General features: G+C 39.2%; 1 protein-coding gene across 2 annotated transcripts in view; it reads right to left on the bottom strand.

The window, feature by feature from the left end:
* LOC140126423 (F-box/LRR-repeat protein 21-like) overlaps nt 1-23,468 on the bottom strand; it is a 29,702-nt gene extending 6,234 nt beyond the window's left edge. Inside the window, exons 1-7 of one of the 2 annotated variants that reach the window (XM_072145883.1) lie at nt 23,383-23,468; nt 19,192-19,321; nt 18,387-18,433; nt 12,159-12,254; nt 8,043-8,418; nt 6,657-6,779; nt 3,455-3,626 (exon numbers count right to left, since the gene is read on the bottom strand). In XM_072145883.1, coding sequence (XP_072001984.1) covers nt 3,455-3,626; nt 6,657-6,779; nt 8,043-8,418; nt 12,159-12,241 — 754 coding nt within the window. In that variant the 5' untranslated portion in view covers nt 12,242-12,254; nt 18,387-18,433; nt 19,192-19,321; nt 23,383-23,468. The remainder of the gene's footprint in view (nt 1-3,454; nt 3,627-6,656; nt 6,780-8,042; nt 8,419-12,158; nt 12,255-18,386; nt 18,434-19,191; nt 19,322-23,382) is intronic. The other variant, XM_072145884.1, reaches the window with a different exon arrangement.
* Between the last annotated feature and the right edge of the window lie 2,535 nt (nt 23,469-26,003).

The raw sequence follows: 26,003 nt of genomic DNA, 5'->3' as shown, positions 1-26,003 counted from the left end.
CACCACATTTATCATTGACTGCTCCACATTTATCATTGACTGCACCACAAATATCACTGACTGCACCATATTTATCACTGACTGCTCCACATTTATCATTGACTGCATCACATTTATCACTGACTGCTCCACATTTATCATTGACTGCACCACATTTATCATTGACTGCACCACAAATATCACTGACTGCTCCACATTTATCATTGACTGCATCACATTTATCACTGACTGCTCCATATTTATCACTGACTGCTCCACATTTATCATTGACTGCACCACATTTATCATTGACTGCTCCATATTTATCACTGACTGCTCCACATTTATCATTGATTGCACCACATTTATCATTGACTGCACCACATTTATCATTGACTGCACCACATGTATCATTGATTGCATCACATTTATCATTGACTGCACCACATTTATCACTGACTGCTCCCCATTTATCATTGACTGCATCACATTTATCACCGACTGCTCCACATTTATCATTGACTGCTCCACATTTATTATTGACTGCACCACATTTATCACCGACTGCATCACATTTATCATTGACTGCTCCACATTTATCACTGACTGCATCACATTTATCATTGACTGCACCACATTTATCACTGACTGCACCACATTTATCACCAACTGCACCACATTTATCATTGACTGCACCACATTTATCATTGACTGCTCCACATTTATTACTGCTGCATCATATTTATCACTGACTGCACCACATTTATCACTGACTGCGTCACATTTATTACTGACTGCTTCACATCATATTAATGTAGAAATGCAGTGGTGGTGGAAGATATGAGGGGATGGTGGGCCACATTTATCACTTTTGTGCGCCTAAGTGTAGTAGTTGCGCCTAAATTTTGGCGCACTGTTTTGCCAGAATTATCACAAGCTACAACCATCTGTGATAAGTATATTTTCTGCCTCTTATTAATCACTTTACTTTAAAACAGTTTAGGCGCAATTTTGGCGCAGTTTAGGCGCAATGTTAGATTCTGGCACTTACATGTGATCCTGCTACAAGCTCCTCTCTGCTTCTCCCACATCCCAGAATGAAGATAACACTCACAGCAGCACCCAGGTGTGTGACACCCAGCACCCAGTGACCTCCTCAGCAGGGGCTTCTCCTGGAGGGGATCCCCCAGTGCTGATCTCCTGCTGCACCCCTGTAATTCTGTACAGTATCCCCCTCAGAAACACTGGTGATACTGTGCAGAATTACATGGGGGACACTTGTCTGTCGTATCTGCAACATTCTGCAAACTTGTGCAAACTTCTCTTGCTTTTGCTGTGAGCTCAGCGTTTTGCAGAATCTTTTGTAAATAGAAGGTGATGAACTGTAAATAGAGTCTGCAGCTCCTGTTTGCAGTGTATGTAGTGTGTCTATTATATGTTCTAGTGTCTGGCTGAGCTTTGCAGCTAGAAATGAGCTGCTCTGCAAAGGGGCTCAGTGCTTTCTTCTAAGATAACACCACCTGCGGGTTGGAGTGTTTTTGCGCCCGTTTTTGCACCTAAATGAAAACGTTGCAAGTGATGAATATCATTAGGCGCAGCAAAACATCTGGATTGGTAAGATAGATGAGGGAAAGCTGCTTATGTTTGCTGCGCGGCTAGTTTGGCGTTTAATCGCAAAAATGGCGCAAAAAAATGGCGAGTGTGATGCGATGAAGTCGACATCCCAGTTCACTCCCAGGGCCAGATTTATCATCTATTTTTTGCGACTTTTCGGTGTGTTTTATTGAGACTTTTTTGGCTTAAGTATGTATTTGCGTCTTTTTTTGAGACTTTCCAAAAGTTAGCGGCGCATGGATTTTAGCCACTTACGCCTCATTTAATTTAGTAATCCAGATGTTTTTCCTAATTTATGACATGCGACTTTTTTTAAAATGTCTCAAAAAAGATCAGACACATTTGATAAATAGGTGCATTTTTGTGATTTTAATGTAGATTTTTTTGCATGCAATTCTTTTCCGCTTTTTTTCCCATCTGTTTTGACTGAGAATTCTGCATGGAAACTGCACATTGATGCAGATTTTCACTCTCCCATAGGCTTTAATGAGGAAATTTTTTTTTGTTATTTTGTAACTTCATGTTTATTTTTACATAAACATTTTGTCATAACCATCAGGAGCATCAGTCATACAGCTGTTCTTGATGTTTTTTAAATATATATTTTTTAAACTGATTCTTTTAAATAGAAAACAATGATGATGCTTAGCAATATAAACCATCATAATACAGGGTTGTTCACATTAACCCCTCCCCTGCCTGAACACATCCCCAGTTATTTCAGTCTCCATATATGGGCACCGGGACATTGGGAAACAGTCAATGACTCCTCCCCCTGCTTTCATATCGCCCTCTATACGCACACAGTGATGCGTCAGTGATATACAGTGTAAGGACACGTGGCTGAGCCCCACTTCCTTATAATGTATGTGATAAAGGAGCAGTGACCATGTACAGGACACACCGGGATAGGACATCTCTATATACATAGCTGTAACAGTAATATTATCATTAAAACATAAAATTATATCCATTTTTTTATTTTTATATAAAATCCTCCCAAAAAATAACCATTAATCTGTAGAATGTTCCTAAATGGTAAATAATTGGATGTTTCCAGCGGAATGTAGTCGGCTGGAGATGATTTATAGAACTTTTTCTCATTGAGACTTTTTTCGCAAATATATGAAAAAGTCTAAAAAAAAGGTTCACATCTATCTAAGGAAATTTTGACATTAGACAAATATGGTGCAAAATAGAGACATTTTAGGCGCAAAAAAAATTGCGCAAAATATAGCGTGTGCGATCCAAGCAGCATTCGTTGCGAGTGTGATGTGATGCACACAGAACACTAAGGGGTTAAGGCTGAGTGTGAGGGTGATGCCACACTTGGTGTTTTGAACCTGTTTTTGGTCCGTTTTTAAGCATTTTTAAGCAGGTTTGAACAATTATCTTAGTTAAAACTGATAAAAAACGGACTGCTTAAAAACGAACCAAAACGGGTTCAAAACACCATGTGTGGCATCACCCTGAGGAGACACTGGGGAAGGGAGGACTGCTCTGGCTGATTCCGGCTGCTGCATCCTTTTTTCAGGTGCCGTACTTCAAGCTGAGTCTCCCACGTTGCTGAGGTGCAGAGCAGGGATTGGCTGCAGCCAGTCTCTTGCCCTCCCTATCTCTCTCCTGATAGCAAGATCCTTTATGCAGGCTACACAGAGCAGAAGGATGGTACCCGCCCCTAATTCCAGTCCTGCATCTCTGCGGTACCGCTATGCTGCCCATTACAGGGGCCAGGACACAAGGCCGAGTACGGGCCCCTGACCCTGCCGGGCCTCGCTGCAACTGCTACGTCTGCTAAGGCTGTAGTTACGCCCCTGTTCCTGCGTATCATAAACGAGTATTGGAGACTATGTTATCTTACCAGCAGGTGAAACATGAGGGCAGCTGCTCATTTTTAGTAGCTTCAGGGTGTCACTGTTGTTTGCAACTAAAACCTTTAGGGAAGGGTCATCCACTGGAGTGTCGTCAATCTTTATTGAAGACAATGACTTGGAGTTGACAAAGACCACAGTGAGTGCAGACACGAAATGAGACTAAAAGAGAAAAGACATTATTACTTGTATAACATAGGTTTGGTTTAGCTACAGTTTTTCAAGTTATCTATATTGAGAAATTGAATGTTATTTCTCAAAAGCAAGTTATGAATAACGTATATAATAATAATTCCTTTATTTATATAGCGCACACAGATTACGCAGCGCTGCACAGAGCTTGCCAAATCGGTCCCTGTCCCCAATGGGGCTCACAATCTAATTAACCTACCAGTATGTTTTGGATCTTCCTATTGTACATGTATTTGCACAAGATTACATAACCTATGTAATTTGTAGAAATAATATATTTACTGTACAAGTTCATCATAGTGACTCATGTTAAAAGATAAATTGTTTTGTACATCTTTAGTCTATATTGCACTACTTATTTATTAGCTTAGTTGACTTGTATTCATAAGTGCCAAAAATTCCATAAAGACTGTTTGGTAAAATGCCTAAATGATATTTATACCAACACTACCAGTGTGGCAATAAATGTGTCGATTTTTTTTTTTTTTTTATAACTTATGCAGTTAGAAAATTATGGAAGGTTCAGAGTCGCTTCTTATACACTGCTCAAATAAATAAAGGGAAAGCTCAAGATATGAATGAAAGAAATATTCTCATTGATTACTTTCTTCTTTAAAATGTTGAATGTGCTGACAACAAAATCATCAAAATCCCATCAATAGAAATCAAATTTATTATTTGAAATTAAAATAAAAAAAACACATTACAGGCTGATTCAATTTTGCTGTAATGTCCGTAAAAACAGACAAAATGAGGCACAGTATTGTGTGTGGCCTCCACGTACCTGTATGACCTCCCTACAACACCTTGGCTTGGCATGCTCCTGAGGGATCTTCTCACAGACAGGGACTAAAGCATCCAGACAGTCTGTGGCGCAACGTGATGTTGGTGGATGGAGTGAGACATGATGTCCCAGATGTGCTTAATCGGATTCAGGTCTAGGGAACGAGCGGGACAGTCCATAGCTTCAATGCTTTCATCTTGCAAGAACTTCTGACACATTCCAGCCATATGAGGTCTAGCATTTTCCTGCATTAGGAGGAACCCATGGCCATCGCTCCAGTATATGTCTCACAAGGGGTTTGAGGATCTCATCTTGGTACCTAATGGCAGTCAGGCTGACTCCCCACCCCACACCATTACTGTCATGCTGGAGAATGTTGCAGGCAGCAGATCACACTCCATGGCTTCTTCAGTCTCTGTCACATCTGTCACATGTGCTCAGTATGAACCTGCTTTTGTGGTGATCCCAGGGGGGCAATGGCGAATTAGCCAATCCTGGTGTTCTCTGGCAAAAGCCAAGAATCTTGCATGGTGCTGGGCTGTACAGTAAGCACAAACACCTATCTGTGGACATCGGGCCCTCATACCATCCTCATGGAGTTGGTTTCTAACCGTTTGTGCAGATACATGCACATTTGTGGCTGCTGGAGGTAATTTTGCAGGGCTCTGGCAGTGCTCCTCCTGTTACTTCTTGCACAAAGGCGGATGTAGCGGTCCTGCTAATGGGTTGTTGCCCTGCTACAGCCCCCTCCATGTCTCCTGGTGTACTGGCCTGTCTCCTGATAGCACCTCCAGGCACCTACCAAACAGGCACAGAAAACCTTTTTGGCACAGCTCCATTCATGTGCCACTCTGGATGAGCTGCACTACCTAAGACACTTGTGTGGGTTGCCGAGGTGTTGTAGCGAGGTCATACAGCCATGTTAAGGCCACACACAATACTGAGCCTCATTTTGTCTTGCTTTACGGACATTATAATAAAAGTTGGATCAGCCTGTAGTGTGTTTTTCCACTTTAATCTTTTGATTGACTCCAAATTCAGGCCTTCATTGGTTAATAAATGTGATTTCCATTGATGATTTTTTGGTGTTTTTGTTGTCATAACTTTCAACGTTGTACAGAACAAAGTATTCAGTATGAGAATATTTCATTCATTCAGATCTAGGATTTTATTGGAGTGTTCCCTTTATTTTTTTGAGCAGTGTAGTTGTGTCTATATGAGTTTGAAGTAAATCTACCATCAAAATCCAGTAAACCTGGCACATTTATTTATAGATCCAGGCACAGTGACCTGTAATAATATTTTTATATTTGTAATTCATTGCCTCATTCTTTCAAAAGTAATGTAAAAGTATGCTAATGAGCCAGAAGAGCGTTACCAGAGCACCTCTGTGCTGTAGCTTCACAGACTGTTACATTTTGCAGGAGCACTCCCATCCCCCCTTCCCTCTGTGTGCTTAAACTTACTCTGCTGCCATGAGATCACAGCAGGTAAAGGGAGATGGATGTGCAAAGGGAGCAGGGGGAGGAGGAGACGAGCTCTTGCTCAGTTTAACAGCCTGTGAAGCCAGAACTCGAAGGGAGTCTGGTCATTAACATAATTAAAAATATATATTTTAGAAGGAAGGAGGCCATGGATAACAAACAGAAGATCAGTGCATCTGGTTTATTATCCCTGATTGAAATGGTATATTTCATTTAGGTTCATCTTACTTACATTTGAGACCTGCAAACTGGATGGTGTCCAATTGTGTCATAGCAACATTAGTCCTCACATATTTATAGGGCCTTTTAACATGACATGCAACTTATATGCTTATACTTATTCATTAGTGCTAAGTACTTGCAGAACACACATTGTCAATATTGGATCATGTGAAATTTGACTTCGCTAAATGTTGATGTTACATTACACTATTTACTGGGCTACTCTGGTTAACTTTATAGAAGGATGCTTTGATTGGGTGGTTATGTAGTTATTTCTTTTAGTAAGGTCATATGTTATGAGGTCCATGTTCTCCATAGAATCTACAGATTTGCTCAAGTAGCGGGAGGCACAATTTTACAATATATACATTACATTATATTATATGAAATCTGTCACCAAGGAAATAAATTGCTTATTGTAGTTGGCTTTGAATACACACATCATTTGTGCACCATCATGCACACTTCACACAATTCCACACACAATATTATATATCACATTATTTTTACCTTAGAAACATTCATAAAACTAGGTTTTGCTGTTGAAATCAACCCAAGAGTTTTAATGGAACAATTCACGAGCTGGGAAAGAATGTCACAAGCAGCTTCTGCCGATTCTGTGCAGCTGTCAACCTGCAAATTAAGGTAAAAACTCCATAAAATACATTGCATCACTTATCCTTGCTTTGGCAAAAAAAAATAGCAAAAACCTCTATTAAAGTCGTACAGTTGGTACAGAAATTATTCAGACCCCTTTAAATTTTTCACTCTTTGTTTCATTGCAGCTAATTGTTAAGATCATTTTTTTGCTCATTGATGCACACTCTGCACCCCATCTTGATAGAAAAAAAAACTGAAATAGATATTTTTGTAAAATGTATTACACAAGAAAAACTGAAACATCACATGATCATAAGTATTTAGAGCCTTTGCTGAGTGACACTAATATTTAACTTATATGCTACCCATTTCCTTCAGCTCCTCCTTGAGATGGTTCTACTCCTTTATTGTAGTCCAGCTATGTTTAATTAAAGTGATTGGACTTGATTAAGAAAGGCACAAACCTGTCTATATAAGGCTTCACAACGCACAGTACATGTTAGACCACTTGAGAATCATGAGGTCTAAGGAACTGCCCAAGGAGCTCAGAGACAGAAAGAGCACAGTGGCCTCCATTAGCTTTAAATGAAAGAAGTTTAAAAGATGAAACGAAGATTGAACTGTTTGGTGTTAATTCTAAGTGGTATATGTGGAGAAAACCAGGCACTGCTCATCACCTGCCAAATACTATCCCTGGCAGCATCATGTTATGGGGGTATTCTTGAGCTGTAGGGACAGGACGACAGGTTGCAATTGAAGAAATTATTAATTGAAGAGGTTTACAGGATATCTCTGTACTTGGCCGCAGGGTGCTCTGGACCTCAGACTGGGCCGAAGGTTGAGCCGAAAAACACAGCTAAAATAAAGCATGAGTTTCAGAAAAATTCTGTGACCATTCTTGACTGACCCAATCAGAGCCCTGACATAAACTTAATTGAAGAAACTGGAGAGGATCTGCAAGGAAGAATGACAGAGGATCCCCAAATCCAGGTGTGAAAAGCATTTTTCCTAATTCCTAAGAAGACTTCTGTCTATAATAGCTCAAAAGGTGCTTCAACTCAATACTGAGCAAAGGGTCTGAATAAGGAAGACCATGTGATATTTCATTTTTTCATTAGTAAATTTGCATTTCTGATATTTTTCTGTAAAGATGGGGTGCAGAGTGTATATTAATGAGCAAAAAAAGAACTCATTGAAACAAAGAGTGAAAAATGTAAAGGGATCTGAATACTTTCCGTACCCACTGTATTTCTATGTGCAACCTTCAATTGACATCAATAATGGTAGGGACAATACCTTGAAGCTAACATACTGAAGATGGTCAGCATGCTTTTTAATGATTTGCTGAATGAGATCTGGGTGAGTAGACTTCAAATATGATGTGGCCGGCTGGTTAAGTTCAAACTCAAACTTTCTCCAGAGCTCCGGGATGTGAAAAACTTCATTCCAACGTCGACAGACAGATGATGCACGAGCCCTGTCTACTAATGGGAGATACTGAAAGATATGCAAAACTACGTGATGTGGCAGGCTTCCCCACTCCAACAAACAAGGCTGCATTTGAGATTTTTGAAATTTAGGAGGCAGAGGGTCTTTCTTTTGTTTCTTTATTCTTTTTGAACCTTCAACAACTTGGCTGTCAATGGTAACAGTTAATCTACCTCGTTTCATTCTAGAGAGGAAAAAAATGAAGTATTCAAAATTAAGGTGCAAAGAGACATGTTACAGGCTTGTCAAATGCTTAGATATATGAACCTTTTTATGTGGGATATCCTGTTCTATTTGTTTATTTAATAATAGAAAAAGTCAAACTGCCCACTAGTAATCTGTACATTGTAAATTTGGTGTGCCCTCAAATTAACTCTACCGCTGGAAACAAAAGTAAGTACACCCTTAAGTGAAAATGGCCAAATTATGCCCAATTGGGAACTTTTCCTTCCCATAGTCATGTGATTTATTGGTGTTGCAAGTTCTCGGGTTTGAATGGGGAGCAAGTGTGTTCAATTTGATGGAATCGCTCTCACACTCTCTTGTATTGGTCACTGGAAGTTCAACAGGGCACCGCATGGAAAAGAACTCTCTGAGGATCTGATAATAACATTGTTGTTCCATATTTCTCGATGACCTACGCTACAAGAAGACTGGTGATATCCTGAAACTGATCTTTAGTATGGTGGCCAAAACCATGCAGATCAGGCCTCAACATGATAGACTGAAGAAGCTGACAGTACCTGCTCAGTCCATAGGTTGTCTTCTCAAAATCAATGTATGGGTGCTAACAGCTTTGCTCCAGAGCTTCATAGGGGTGTGGGCCAGCCGGTTAGTGCTTAAACCATATGATGCTCACTGCATCAAATTGGTAGGCATGGCTGTTATCCCAGGAGGAAGCCTACTCTAAAGATGATGAACAAGCCTGCAAACAGCTTGCTGAAGACAAACAGACTAAGGAACCTTGATCTGTGGTCTGATGAGATCAAAATAAACTTATTTGGTTCCAATGGTTTCAAGTGTGTGTTTGGCGGGAACCTGGTGAGCAGTACAAAGAGAAGTGTGTGCTTTGGAGAGCCACAGTATTGAGACAATCATGAATAACAACATTTACTTTGACATTACTTAATCAGAGCATGATCCCATAACTTCAGAAACAGGGCCACAGGGTAGTATTCCAAAATGATAACATGCCCAAATACACTTCAAATACTAACTCTGTTTTTTCTATAAAAACTGATATTAATGTGCTGGACCAATCAGACATGTCTCCAGACCTAAACCCTATTGAGCATCTGTGGAGGCATTCTCAAAATGAAGATGGGGGAGTGCCAGTTCTATCAGCTTTGTCATGTCAATATGAAGGAGTAGAAGAGGATTCCAGTGGCAAACTGTAAAGTTCTAGTGAACTTCAAGAGATTTAAGATATGATTTAAGACATTTAAGTACATACAAATAAAGTTGGTCATAAAAATATTGACAGTTTGGGCACAATTTAGCATTTTTTTTTAAATTAAGGGTTGTACTCACTTCCTCACTAGACATCATATGCTTACATACACCACAATGAGTGACCAAGAGCTGTACTGGTACTCACCCAGCTTCTCCATAGGATATTGTCTGAACTTAGCTCACCACCAAACACCATATAGCTTTTTATCCCCTTAAATAGACAAGAAACAGGTCTTCTTCCTATCTACGAGTCACCTGTACTCTTTACACTGGTCATTCATTGGTGCTAGAAACCTCTGTTCTTCTGCTGGTAGATAGCTAAGTCCCTCACCCACACTTTGGACTTGTGAAATAAAAAATGCAATGAAATCTTTTGATTTGTGCTGATTTATGTACTCTTAAAATAAGAGCTTCTGTTATGTTCTGAAATTTTAAGAACCCAAGACAATAACATCTTTATCTAAAATGAATAGGATCGGCTAAAAGTACTTTAAGATTCCACCAAATTGTGGAAATAAAGATGGGGTATATGTACTGTAAACCAAGTCTAGGTAGCTGCTTTAGAGTTCCGTTATAAGAGTGGTACAAAGTGTATTTCACCAGTAGCTTCTTTCTAATAACAAATGGCCAACATTAAAAGTGTGAATTGAAGAAAACAGCACGCCAGTAGGCCTCAACTTGGGAGTAAAAAGTGGGTCTTCTATTCCTATAGTGAGGTTATATGAACCTTCTTTCCCAACATTAAAAGTGACAAAATGTCAGCAAAAAGCACACAAAAATAAGCCCAGATTTAATAACCCCTTAACGCCGAGGTCATTTTTGAGTTTCCATTTTTTACTCCCCACCTTCAAAAATCCATAACTTTTTCTATGTAAATAGCTGTATGAGGGCTTGTTTTCTGCATAACAAATTGCACATAGTGATGATATTTAATATCCCATGCCATGTACTGGAAAGCGGGAAAAAATTCCATGCAGTGAAAAAAACACATTTGTGCCATATTCTTGTGAGCTTGGATTTTACCGCTTTTACTGTGCGCCCTAAATGACATGCCTTCTTCATTCTTTGGGTAGGTGCAATCACGGGGATACCAAACTTGTATAGGTTTTATAATGTTTTCATACATTTACAAAAATTAAAATCTCCTGTAGAAGGTTGTACTGGCACAAAAAACTTTTTCATACTTTGGTGGCAAAAAGTGGTATTTTCAACTTTGGGCGCTAATACGGGGTTAAACGCAGTGAAAAACCACTGTTATATTTTGACAGATCAGACATTTTGGGACACGGCTATATATATATATTTTTTTTTTATATGCATTTTTTTTTAAATATAATTTTCTTTACTATTTTTCAGACCACCTAGGGTACTTTAACCCTAGATGGTCTGATTGATCTTACCATTTGCTGCCATAGTACGGCATGGCAGCATATGGGGATTTTTCTCCTCATTCATTACAATGTGTAAATCTCACATTGTAATGAATGGGTTAAAACAAGACAGCCTTGGATCTTCGGAAAACCCAAGGTTGTTATGGTAACCAATTGCTGCTCCCCAATGACATCATGTTGGGTGGGGGGCGACCGCTATATATAATAGTGGTTGCTCACTGCTTTGCCGAAGGCCGACCTCGGGTGTTACCAGTGGGTCTTTGCTGTAATATGTCCGTGAGCCCTCTCCATACCCCCGCAGGTGGAATGTGACATAGTTGTATATCACATGTCGGTAAGGGTTTAACAGTTTTCTGATTTCCTTTGCACACTCTTTTTAGTGCAAACAGCTTGCACATGTTTTCATAAAGTGTTACGAGACACATTTGCATCTCGGCTGCACTATGCGACACAAAATTTTGCCGACGCATTTATCATGCAGTGTCCGACAGAATTGTGTTGCACGCCCTATATGTGCATATGGTGCATGAAAAAAAAGCAGTGCAGGAGCGCCAGATTTATGAAGAACATGCGCCACAATTTCTGAATCTGTTGCACACTCCACAGGCAAACTAGTTCAGTTAACACTATTTTTGATAAATCTGGGCCACTATACTTTAACAAAAAAAAGTTGAACAAAAAGATTTTCAGAAAAAAAGTTGAGAGGGTTCCATACTACCATGGAAAGAGTGTGCATATCAGGGTATATTTGAATTATTTTTATTTGGAGCTCTATTATCGTAAAAAAAAAAAAAAAAATTCTCACTGAACCCAAGGGCGTAACGACCAGGATAGCAGGTATAGCAACCACCAGCACTATGACATCATTATCAAATCTTTTTGAAAGGTTTAAAATTTTGGCCCCATGGTTACTATTTATGCTGTGGCTGAACCAATAAGAAATTATTCAGCACAGAAATGTAATTGTAAAAATAAACAACTAGCACCCATTAAAATAGGTTATGGACACTGTAGACTCACATCTTTTCCTGTGTTTGTGGAGTAAGAACTGAATTTCCATAAAGGGAAACAAATTCCTTACCTAAAATATGCTTCCAAGTTATAGCTTGTACTTGATGAATGAACTGAGGTAGCCGCGGCCATGGGGCATTCACCAGCATCCATCCACTTTGACCTCCTACCTCAGCAGAATATCATGAAAAACAAGCCCATCAGAAGATATTAAGACCAGGACAAGACACTCACATTTAACACAGACCACAAACCATACTGTTAATATATGTAATGTACATAAATGTCTTTGGATGGTAGGCAGTGGAAAACTCAGAAAGCAACATACAAAGGCTTGAAATACCATATATTTTTTTCAAATCACCCAAGTAAAAGTGAATACTTATTCTGTGTTTGCTCTCAGTGTTACCAAAAGTTTTAATACAGAAATAAAGGAGTATATGCCCAAATGTATGTAGAACTCAAACATCCAATCCATTTTTGCTCATTCCAGATTTATAGACAGGTCCGGCGCCAGCACTGGGTGTACCTGGGCAAGTGCCAGGGCCCATAGCTGCTGGGGGGGCAAATAAGACTGAACATAAGGAATCAAAGGGGGTGCGGGGTGCTGTATCTAATGAATCCATAGGGTGTGAGGGGGGATTAATTAAAATAACCATGAGGGGGATGATAAACTAGGGAATATTTTAGGTAACACAAGACTGTTTTAGTTTCTTAATTTTGAATACTACCATGTGAGTTAACTGCAAAGGGGCCCACTGAGGCTCTGTCGCCAAGGGGCCCACTGAAATCTGGAGCTGATCTGGATTATAGATTTCAATATGCATTTAGACATAGTAGTAGCCACCACACTTCTAGGGAGACGTTTCACTAGCTTTTCAGTCACCACATGAGTGATAGTGACATAATGTACATATATATGTATACACCTTTAAATCATGCAGTTTCATTAAAAAGAGGTAAGTAGTGTGATTTATCTTGACCACAGTGATGCTATATATTTGCGATAACTTTTTTTTATTTACATACATAAGCGCACTATTGTCTGGAATTCAACAAACTTTCTTATTTGTTGGGCTACCAAAAATTATTTGCTTTTTGCTTCAATTGGAGTAATGTAATCTGCCACTATTCAAAGCATAGCGCTCATTGAGCATTATGTAGCATGGACAGAAGAAGACTATAAACTCTCCTTCTCCTCTGGCTTCCCTGCAGGACCCTTACTGAACATTCATATAAGCTCACAGAACCTATAGCATATATGTATGGTGCTTTGACATTTTCTGGTTAAAGTTTATCACCATCTTTTCGCACTAGTTGGAAATCAGTTAAATCCACCTATTTAAGTGGTTGAGCTGCCCATCTTTTTAGTAAAGGTCCTCTCAACTTTCTGCCGATGAAGTTGTTTCAGCCACTGTAAGGCTGGTTTCACATTAGTCCATAACCAGTCTGTGATCAGGAATGGGAGGAGAGCCGTGCCACGGTCTGATCAGGGCATAATATTGCTATACGATGCATGGTACTTCTCAAGTCCATGATCACGGACTAATGTGAAACAGGTCTATGAGGTGTCTTGTAATGACTTTCTCCTTTTACTACACAACCTGACAATGCATGTGTATGAAGGAGAGATATCTTTATATTAGAAGCATATTTGGCTAAAAGTTTTTGCCTCCTGAAGAGATATTCTTGTCTTAAATTTAACTTTATTTTAATGGTATCTATATATCTATCTGTACATACAAAAAAATAAAAAAGTTAAATTCAGCTGCACCAGTATAGGAAAAATTGCATGCTCAACCAGTAATTTGTTAAATCCTTGTTAAATCTGTCAAAAAATGGAATGACTTTATTTTATGAGTGCAATCACACTCTGTACACACTCTGCATATATGCAGTTGACAACCATAATACTATAACAAACTAGAATAAGAACCAGAGTCCTGATAAAAGCCAACCACGTATGACATCACATACTCATAATGATGGTATTCAGGGGTATACCAAATTTTAGAACTTTGTTCAAACATCCTTTACCTTATCAAATAGACTACACAGCTGAGAACGATAAAGCAAGCGTTATCTGTATCTGCATTCTCAACGTGCTCACACTGCCTGCTATTTTTAAACAATAGCAAAAACTCGATACACAATAATGCCATGATAAAAATAGCAATTGCCAGGGCTAGAAGAAAAAATATCTTTTTTTTATTATTAATACAAAATAGATTTTCTAAATAAGTCCCCAGCATCCAAATTGAAGACAAGTGGAGCATAATGTGTCTATAAAAAGAATGGAAAGGAGGGAGAGGACATCTGAAAATGAATCACGACCTCGACCTGATTACAAGCAGAAGACAGGATGTAAAAGCTCTCTTGTGCAGAATACAAAGGGAGTGAGGAGGCCTTCATCACTTTCATTAGTGGCCTGTATGTGATGAAGTGAGGCATGCTTCAGGCAGAGTGACTAATGTAACTTCACATCACGCTTTCTCTAAAATTAGATGGGTTTATAATATGGTTAAATGTTACATAAAATCTACCTATGACAGTTTTCTATTATATAGTCACAGAGACAAGGTAGAGTGTATGTGGTAGAAGTTGCACCACTTATGGAAGCAATATAGCAAACAGTTGTTAAAATGTGACAGCGGTCTATTGTTTTTTCATCTAGATGTGGATCGATCATCTTGCCAAAATTCACATCTTGTAGCAATTAGTGATCCCCAATGCTAAGATATCCTAAATATTCATAAGGTAAATGAAACCCAATCACTGATCACAAAAGGTGAATCTGTTCTATTCTGTGCTGGTTAAGCATCTTTGGATACTTGAAACATGTTGATTTTTTTGCCTTGTCTGGGCGATCCCGGAAACATTATTGGGCCATTTCCTTTTATCACTGCTTGCAGTCTGTTGTCAGCTGATGCACAGTATAATGTACAATGGTGACCTTTCATCCTGCTTGTAAACAGTAAGTTTGCAAGTATGAGCCAAAGTACATCTGTAAGTATGTCATGAAAATATCTAATATTACACATTAACCATTGAATTGATCCCAATATACAATACATGGGGCAACTACAATGGGGCAATTACATTAAAGCAACATTAATCACCTACACTAGTAATTATATGGTCAAATAATTAGACAATCATTATCTGTAGGGTAGCTGAGGAGTTGTAGCAGTCATAACATGACAACTTTTTTACAATGTATGACCTTCTCATGCTGCCCCTGTGAATTCTTACGGCTACTGAAATGGAAATATCTAGGAGTAAAAAGAAGTTCAAAGTCCAGAACTGCTGAAGCACATAGCAAATATAGCAATCTTGTCTGACCAGTGCACACATGAGCATATTACCCATAATCACGTAGTGGGGTAAGAATACCACAATCTCTTACACACAAATTCATCTCTCCCCTCTAATATACTGATGTTTCTCACCAACCATGGTGGCAGGATGGTCAATAGGTTATCTATGTTAGCCAGGATATCGCAACATGGCTGAACAGGAGCCCGATACAACAGGAGTATATTACATTGTATTCTGTACACATTTAAGACACAACAAAAGTCTCTGTTGTGGTCTTTTAAACACTAATATCCTTTATTAGAACCAAGTAAAGCCAAATACCAGGAGAACTAATAAAACCAGGTTACAAAAGTTATCAGATAACTATTCATTATCTGTATAGGTGATGACAAACATCTAAACTAACTCAGCCATAGTTAATAATCTAAAAATGGAAATATTTGAAATATTTATGTGAAAACTCATTATAACTAGTTATTGACAAGAAAATTCCACATGATGATTGTGCAGCTCAGACCACGGTAAGCTGAAAACATTGTAACTTGAGACCATAATTGTATGGGAAACTAGTAATTGGTTCCAAAGTCCTAAAATGTCAGGTTATAAGGCCCAATTCACACTGCATAATATACGTCTCCATAGCTATTGTGACCCGGCTGTGGTACTGTACCACAAACGTGGCACTGTACTGTACTATACATAGGGAGAAGAAATAGCCTGCTCTATCTTTCCCCGTACGTACGGCCGGGCAGCGCTGTTTCCTATGAAGAAGGGAGGTCACCCCTCCTCTTCAGCGCACCAAAGTGAATATAGTCTTAAATTGAGGTCAAGAGCTCCGTATGGATCCTTTACAATGCACACATGGTCCCAAACAGATAAAATGTAGCCATCCACATGTAGTGTCTAAAGGAGCAGTACAGAACATGGAGTATCTTGACCTACTTTAAAAGTACAACTGATTTTTTAATAAAATGTCCATTTGGTTGTTTTGGTTGTTCGATTATACAGCAGGTTCCATTATACATGGTAAGGCCATTCTATGCTGAATATTGTAACACCATATTGGTTTGTTCTATCTACTGTGGGAGATTTGGCCCAGTAGAGACCGTGGGAGCGGGGTTTTGTGATGCAGTTCAAGACAGTGACACCAAGGTACAGTCCAGAACAGGTCTCGTCTGCGTTTATTGCAGCAAGAGGAACAAAATAAAACAGCCTTTACATTCAGGCATCAAAACAAACAATATCCGTCTGGGCGCTAACTAAACAGAGTTTCTCTAACTCACCACTAACACAAAAGATTTCACTGTTCCAGGCACAGAGGTCAGGGCTGTGTGTGCTCTCCAGCCTCCTTTCAGAGAGACAACGCTCTCAGCTCTGCTCAGCATCTTTATGCAGCCAGCCAGTCTGTATATATTCAATATGCCTTAAAGGGGTATTCCATTTACAACAAATTATTTCCCATTTACAATGAGAAACAGAGGTCCTGTTTACCTGTTGAATGAAACAGCCAGTCACATACGTGATGTTGCTCTGTCTAACTCTAGGAGATTGTGGGAGCCAGATACTTTATGCTCAATAGTCCTGTAGTAACCATGCCTGACCTACATCTCTATTACCCCAATCAGACACCAACTAAACAGACATTTATCCCCTTATCCACAGGATAACTGGAAGTAACTGGATTAACCCTTTGTGCTTTTAAACTACATGGGACTCTTTGTACACAGAATTCAATTAAAGTAGTGAAGTCCTAATATACTATTACTATGATAATATGCCATTAATATCCAAAATGGTAAAACATTTTTGTGAATTCTGTAGCCAGTAAATTTATTAAGAAATGAGCACAATGTTGTGGATTTATTCACATCAAATGGTCAATTAGTGCTTGAAGGTCAAAATTTACATTCCAAAGAATAGAAAAACACTCATCCAAGAAAGCCATGGCCACTCTCATCCAAGAAAGCCATGGCCACTCTCATCCAAGAAAGCCATGGCCACTCTCATCCAAGAAAGCCATGGCCACTCTCATCCAAGAAAGCCATGGCCACTCTCATCCTAGAAAGCCATGGCCACTCTCATCCTAGAAAGCCATGGCCATGTGCCACCTCCCAGCTCCTGCTGCTGGGAAACAATCTAACATTTAGGATTCTTATGGACTTAGGAGTATAAGAATTAGATTTTCTCACAGCTACTCTTTCACCTATTTTGGTTTGTTCTCTTTAGTCAGATGATTTTATTTCACATCGGCATACTAAGGATAGATCACAGGAAAAGTATCCTGGTTGGGACTCATCTAACCAATAAATGCATTTTCTTTGGTTAGGGTTCCTCCATTTAACAGGTTTCAGTTTTTTTCCCCAATATTCAGTATTGTTGACCTGCTGGGACACTACCAGATCTCAGTAATGCGGGTCTTCTGATCTCTGCAGGAATGGAGAGCTAGTTGCATATGTCCACTGCAGCCAATGTATATCTATGGGACTTCCGGGGATAGCTGAGACATTCATGACTTTCACTCCATTCATAAAGAGAAATATTAGGCACCCATTTTTGAGACTGATTTTAGTAGTAAAATCCTTTCAGTAGCGTCACTTATAGAACAGGCAAGAATATACTAATATTCTGTTTACCCTCAATCCATTATGAATGGAAGTTTTTAATTTATTTTGTACAATTTCTCAAAAGATGTATGCTACATCGCTGGCTTAACGGTTCTTATGTGGCTTTGCAAAACACATAGGGGGAGATGTATCATAAGTATCTGAGGTAAAACTGTAGTAGTTGCACATGGAAACCAATCAGAGCTCTGCTTTCATTTTATAAACAGTTGGGCTTCTGATAAAACCCCCCAATACAGAGAGACCATATATTAAGATATTGAGACAAAAAGACAAATAAAACACAAAGGGACAATAAAACAAAAATAAAACGAATGAGTTATATACAGTACTACATCATAGACTATGAATAGACTTACCGGTAAGCAAAATTCTGACTCTCTCTCTAAGAGGCTTCAAGGGAATTCTAGAAAATATAATTGAAGAACAATACATTAAAGAAAATCACTGATATTACTAAGGTATGTATGTGTTTCTTATTGTATACATTTTACATATATACAGAATTATATTCAGAATGATTGAAAATCACATAAAATATTCTTTCTCACTGTGAATGCCAGTATGTGAGTCTATGAAATCTGACAGCGGTAACATCTACAAGCCTCAGATTCCTCTCCAGTATTAACCAGGTTGTAATTTTACAACATGTTTTACCTTTGTGGAGATGTCTTACAAATCCCCTTTGTCCTCTTAACCTGAAGCCACCATGCTCCAGATACTTGTAAAGGTATCTTCCTTTAATCCATGTGCCTTCTCCAAGTGCGTCATACAGTGCGTGACCCCAAAATACATGACCTGATGACTTTAATAGCTTTGCAGTGTGTATTCCCTACGTCTACACATGAAACCTAATACACAGAGAAGTTCTGATAGATCTCCAGCTATATATAATAAACAGTGTGTAGTCAGAATACATTGTAAATGATAGTCAATGTGTATTTTATTTAAAAAGATATGGCATAACAAACCCACACCAACATGCACACATGTAAAACATAATGAATGGGGACATAAAATACATATTTGTGCTGAATGCACTAATATAAGATTCGACGTAAACAGAAGGCAGTGAGAAAAACATTGCAGAGTAGTAAACAATAGAACGTTTCTAAACATATAAAGATTGTATTCATTAGTAAATAGTTAATGGAGACGACTTACCTATAACGTATTTCACCGGTATCGACAGGTAGAGCAGTGTGTCTCTGCAGAACGTGATTCAGACTGTTTGTGACTTGATGACTACTGAGCTCCTACGTCTGTTCTCTCCCTCCCCTTCGCGTGTTTCTCTCTGTAAAGTAGGTCACTGTGTCGGTGAAAAGGAGGAGACCTGGCGAAGCTCCAGCACACAAACTTCCCTCCGTATTAAAGGCATTATGTTTTATTTATAGGGTCCTCTGTTTACAACTTGTTTTCCCTAACCATATATGGCACATCAATATATATAGGGGAGTCTCTGAACCTTACAATCCACCCAAGTCAGTAACCACACAATAATCATAAAAGTAGAGCTAATTAAAAATACACTCAATGACAAAAAAAAAACATACAGTTATGTCTCAGGCATATATATAAATGAGGGCTTAAAAGGGCTCAATGGGGCTTAAAAGTTACTTGCTGCCTTATAAAATGGCTCTAAGAGACTAGATTTGGGTAGAGAGAAGCAGGGGTGGGTGAGAGATCATTGCCAGGGGCAGACTGGGTAATTAAAGTGGCCCCATGCTGTACGTGGAATCAAAACAAGTAGGCGTGGTCATATGATTGGGCGGAGTCACCTTATTGTTAGATGGTCGGAATGCAAAACCAGAACAACTTTTTGCTAGTAAGCAGGACTAATTCACAAATAAAGAGAGAATGGCGCTAGTAGATGGTGCTAATACAATGCAGAATGCATATACAACGCAGAGAGATTAATATATATCCCTCATGTACAGGAATATAGCTACAATAATACTGCTCCTATGTACAAGAATATATACCAACAAAAATACTGTTCCTATGGACACAAAATATAACTACTATTATTCTTCTCCTATGTACAGGAATATAGCTACTATAAGCTGCCTCATATGTACAAAAATATAACTAAAATTATTATAAACAAAGTAAACATTAAAGGGGTTGGCCATGTTTTTGTAATGCATGTGTAAGTGTGGGGACAGGATGTTTGGTAATTTACCAATATACATCTTTTAAAAGTTCTGTTCCACTTTATTGATATATAAAGTGAAGCCTCCTGTCTTTTACCCCATCAGCCAGGCATTCTTGTCCATTAAACGGGCGCAGATGTATATTGGTAAATAACACAATATCATGCCCCCAAACTTACACACACATTACAAAAATCATAAGTGGCCAACTCATTTAACCCTTCCTTTGACAGGCAGATTGTTAATTAACGGCAATACCATAAATCACCAGTAGATGGCAAATACTAAGCAATGATTACCTTGGAACTAGCTTAAAGGGTTTTGCCTATGAAAGAATATTATCAAATTTCAATTTCCTAATGATGCTTACACAATAAAGATAATTTTTAACCCCTTACTTTACAATTTTACTCAATTTTACAATGAGTTTTATTGATGTTTTAGAAGCTATCACTCCCTAGGCTGGTCAGTGTAAAATACCAGAGTGTGGGCAGGGACCCTATAAGCAGAGACTTTATGATCCCTCTAGATTAGAAGGGTCCAGGGTTTATATACACTTTAATTTAGCTTCTATACATTCACTTGTATCTGACACATAGAAAAAGAGATGAGACAGATCAAGGGTGAGAGATTATGAGATCCATGAGATGGATGGCATAATGGCACTCTCAGCTCTGCTATCACAGCCATAACATACACTGTCACCTCTGCTGTGCCTCCATACCCCCTTGTGGATAAAGACCGTATCTGTCTGTAGCTTGTGTAGTCTTTGTGTGAGCTCGTCTTGGAATGCAAGGGTGGGGCCTTGAGGCACAAAGTAGCTCAGTGCAGCGTCAGATAGGAGAACAAAATTTCCTGCCCGACCCTACTACTGATTTACAGTCAGATCCCTGGGTAATGTAAATTGTGTACACCAGGACTGATAGAGACAGGTTGGACTTATATCTGTGAAACCCTGTATTTTTGTTAATAACAGTGAATTTGAAAATGTGTTATTTTGTTATCCTGGGTATATTTAAAAACCTTGTCTTCATGGGAATACCACTTCAATGTCCCTGAAATGATGTGCAGAGCTGCGCACACTCCGCTTACCAAATAGGAAGCTACTGGGATCAGGTTTAGCTAATAATGCCAATAATAATTACACATGGCAACCAATTACAGCTTGATTTTCATTTTCCCATAGCAGTTTTGTCAAACTTCTCTGTTTAGTTACCATAGGCAACTAGAACAGCTTTGCTCTCACTTCTAATAAATCTCCCCACTATGAAAAAAAAAATTTACCCCCAGTTTTTACTTGAAAATTCTGTTTGTCTAATATACCCTGGTTTGATCCACTAGGTGGTTTATTCCTTAGTAAGGCATTGGTTTCTCAATAAATTAAAATTGGCCAGTGTCGAAAAGGAGGCATTTTTAGTTTATTGTACTCATTCAGGGACCTGAGTGAAGTTGGCCCCCCCAAACCTAGTTAATGAAAGTTTCCAGAGGTCATCAGAGGTCAACCAGCCCCCCACATTGCCCAAACCAAACCAAACTGATGCTGAACAATTCTGCTTTGTTTGTGCTGGTTTCTGCTGCTCAAATTTTTGTTTGTGGTGCTTTTGTTTTGAATTTATGAACAAAAAAATTAAAGGTCAAAAGTTCAAGCAGCCCCCCCACATTAACTGAATCGAACAAAACTGGTGTCAAACCTTAGTGCTACGTTTGTGCACCAAAGTACAATGTGTTTGCTAGCAAACCTTGGTGATCAAACCAGGGGAGTGTCACTAGGTTTGTTATTTACCAGTTCATCCTAAACACCATGTAAACACCTGAACATACCTTAAAAACTATATCGGCAGGTCGGAGGTCCTAAAGCTGTATGCAAATGACATGTGAAATGTCCAATGAAGCATTAGCATATTCAAGCTGTCCACTCTATTCATGAGTGGGAGGCACAGCCACACCCCCAGTGCTTGACTGACAGCCTGTATAATGATGTGAGGCTGTATAATGATGTGCTTCCTGGTGCTGGTGGCCACGCCCCCTGCAGCCTGTGTGTGCATGTGTGTGTGTGTTTAGGAGAGATACAGCAGCTCCAGGATGCAGACATGTTACAGCAGAACATGTCAGATTCATGTGTAGCTGATGTCTGTGTCTCTGACCTGTATATTAGGAGGATGCAGCATGTCAGCAGATGACATACACACTAGCCATGCTTTACTATACATTACACACAGACATGAGCAGGGGGAGGAGAGGGGAGGGGTAACAGGGGTGACATCACTGCCTCTGACCATGTGACCAGCCTCATTTACATGATAAAAAATATGTGATTTTACAATGAATAATGTATGAAATAACTAGATAAAGGCTGGGATGGGATCCTTGTGAGCTGTTCCAACAGGTAGTAGTGACAGGACAAGTGACACAGACCTGATGACAGGTGTCCTTTAAAATGCCCTCCATGTGGTGCAGAACCTCATAATATGCACCTCATCTGCTGAAGAACCTCATGATGCACACATCTGCTGCTGCAGAACCTCATAATACATACCTCAGCTGTTGAAGATCATTACAATGCACACATCATCTGCTGTAGAACATCACAATACACACCTCAGTTGCTGCAGTACCTCATAATCCAAACATCATCTGCCAGTTGCTACAGAACCTCATAATATACACATCAGCTGCTCACCTTCCATCCATGTATACATGTACAGAAGGCTCCTTCCAAGAATTGTGTTTCAGTTAAAAAGAATCGGTCAGGACGATTCAGGACACTAAACTACCCACAGGTCTTTATGGACCGATGGTTTAGTATCCAACATTGCCCTTTGGCAAGTCCCAATCTGCCTATCTAACCTATACACAAATAAATCACCTGCTCTGTACAATTACATGTTCATGCAGAGAAATATACACACACATGTTATCACATATACCCAATACAAATATACATACAGATATAAACACAATAACATGCAGAAAAAGGCACTCCCATATGTATGATGGGCACATGCACACACAGGGTGTATACTGCATGTCCATTTTTTAATTTTTTTAATTTTTTATTAATTTCACACATGCTAACACAGAAAAATACATACAGACACATACATGCATAACACACAGGTATCTCACAGTCTGTCATGTATGCAGGAGGACGCCCCAGCTAACAGGAAGCTATGTTGGCGCAAACAAGGTGTTAAACACCTACCTCTCCTTCCGCTTCCTGTGTTCTGAGCTTGGCATGTTCTCCTGCCCCCTACAGGCTGTGCAGCAGAAGCTACACCGACATCCTGCTACTCACACAGGACACACAGGGGGCATGGGCCAATCTGTAGTCCAGGCCCCTAAACACAGCTCTACAAAGTCCTACCCCCCTGATGGCAGCCCTGGTGCAACTACTATGGCTACTGCAGCTTAGTAAATTACTACACCAGATTGAGGGCTACAAGAGCTACTACTAGTTAGCTACAAGATAATAGTAGATATATATGTATGTAAATTTATATTATTTACATAAAGAAAAGCTTCTTTTATTTAGAAAAAAACTGTTTGAATCAGCTGCAGGTGAACATTTTCCTCCAGAGCCATTGACATTGGATCCCCTGCTGAGACGGATGCCCTGGGCTGCAGCAGGAATGTAAACAAGGCCAAACATTGTTACCAGAGATAATAATAATTCTTTATTTATATAGTACCTACAGATTATGCAGCACTGCACAAAGCATGTCAAATTGGCCCCTGTCCCCATGGGGCTTACAATCTAAACAACCTACCGGTATGTTTTTGGAGTGTGGGAGGAAACCGGAGGACTCGGAGGACATGATGTTATTTCTCATATTCTCTGTAGGGGGACTTTTTATACTTAGCTATTCAGTGGCGTAACTAGAAGCTGATGGGCCCCAGTGCAAAGTCTGTGCCAGGCCCCTGACTATAATGTATGGGTTTATAGCAATAGTCTTCTCATATGGGAAAGTGACAACATAAGGGCCCCCTAAACCTCTTGGGCCCTGGTGCAACCGCAACCTCTTCACCCCCTCAAGTTACGCCCCTGTAGCTATTGCCATCTTTTTAAGCCAACACACTTTGAATAGGAGACTTCTACTTATGCCATGATGTATAGTTTGAAAATCCTTGGCTGACATCTCCGACTCCCTAAAGCTGCACTTCTGCTGAGAGATGACATTTTGCCGACAAATGAGGAATATGTAATAGAAAAAAGGCCTATTAGCATGTTACAGACAAATTAATATTAACTTGTATTTACCATTAACAAACCTGCGGACAGTACATGACTTTTCTCTACATTGCCAGTGAGATCTGTTGTTTTGAGGAGTAGCCGCCGCCACAGGCAATGACACGGTGCAGTTAATCTGCTGGAGCAGATCAGACTGCCTGACCAGAGAATGAATTTCAGTAGGCCATGGAAAGTAGGTCAGTGTGTCATGTTTCACTGACATGTGCAAGCAGTCTTAGCATCCCGTTTCCAAAGGCATGTGACAATGAGATATATGTCTTTAGTGTTGTAAGAAACAATATTGTACTTTACTTACAGTTTTTAGACACTTTTGCGACTGCTGCACAAAAAGAGTCGTGTCCTCTGTTAACTCCTTAAGGACACAGCCTGTTTGTAAGTTAAGGCTCAGTCCTTTTTTAAAAAATCTGACCAGTGTCTCTTCCTGTGGTAATAACTTTTCAACACCTTAAGATATCTCTGTGATTTTGAGATTGTTTTCTCATGAGATATTCTCGTGTAGTTTATGTTAGTAGTGTCATTTCGTTGATCAGTTTCTTTTTGGGGGGAAAATTTTGAAGAAAATTACATTTTTCAAAGTTTCAAATGTTCTACTTTTAACAATGTACAAAAAGTCATGCCACTATTTTTTTTTGTAGAAACCTTTTGCCATTGTTCTTTTTATTTCTATAATTTGTTTTACATTTCCATTTTTTTTACGGATGTGAGAAGGTTTCAATTTTTAGTAGCAACTTCTCAGATTTTCAAGAGATTGAAAAAATGATAAATTTTTGGTGACCAATTCAGTTTGCAAGTGCCCTATAAAGGATTATGTACTATATACCCCCACAAGTAACACCATTTTATGAACCTAACATCTCAACCTATTCAAATCAGCATTTGAGAAGTCTGATAACCCTTTAATTCTTTATGTGGAAGCAAACAAAAATGGATTGAAAATTTAGAAATTTCAATTTTTGAATAAGATTATTCGCATTTAACCCTAAAATGGACACATTCAGAAGGAATTTGAGGTAAATATTCATCCAAAAATTTTTGCCCTGCTTCTTCCAAGTATGGCAATATCAGACATGTGGATGTCAACTGCTGTTTCCCAGCACAGCGATGTCAAGAACAGAGTTAGTGCTTGGTTAGTGGTTAGTTGGTTAGTTGGTTAGTTAGTGCTTGGTTTTTGGAAGGCGAAATTGGCTACAAATGTTTTGTGGTGCCACAGTGTATTTGAAGAGCCCCTGAAGTAACAATAGAAAACCTCCAAAGATGTCACCAGTTAGGAAACTAGACTGCTCAAAGAATTTATCTGGGGTTGTGGTGAGCATTTTAACCCCCACTATGCTGGTCAAAATCTATGCAAAGTAAGCAAAATTTTTGCTTACAAAAATTGTGTTTTTATCTCAAAAATGTCATTTAATGCCTAATAAATTGTGCCCAACCCATGCCACTTTAGACAAACACCCCAAAAATCATGCTGCGGGTTGTCCCGAGTACGGTAAAACCACACGTGTGCCAATAATTGACAGGTTGGGCACACAGCAGGGCTGACAAGGGAAGGAGCAAAATTTAGCTTTTGGAGCTCCGTT

Source organism: Engystomops pustulosus, chromosome 4, assembly GCF_040894005.1.
Source record: "Engystomops pustulosus chromosome 4, aEngPut4.maternal, whole genome shotgun sequence".
In the NCBI taxonomy this organism is placed as follows: domain Eukaryota; kingdom Metazoa; phylum Chordata; class Amphibia; order Anura; family Leptodactylidae; genus Engystomops; species Engystomops pustulosus.
Note: the sequence above shows the minus strand (reverse complement) of the source record. Positions and strands in the feature narration are given on the sequence as shown.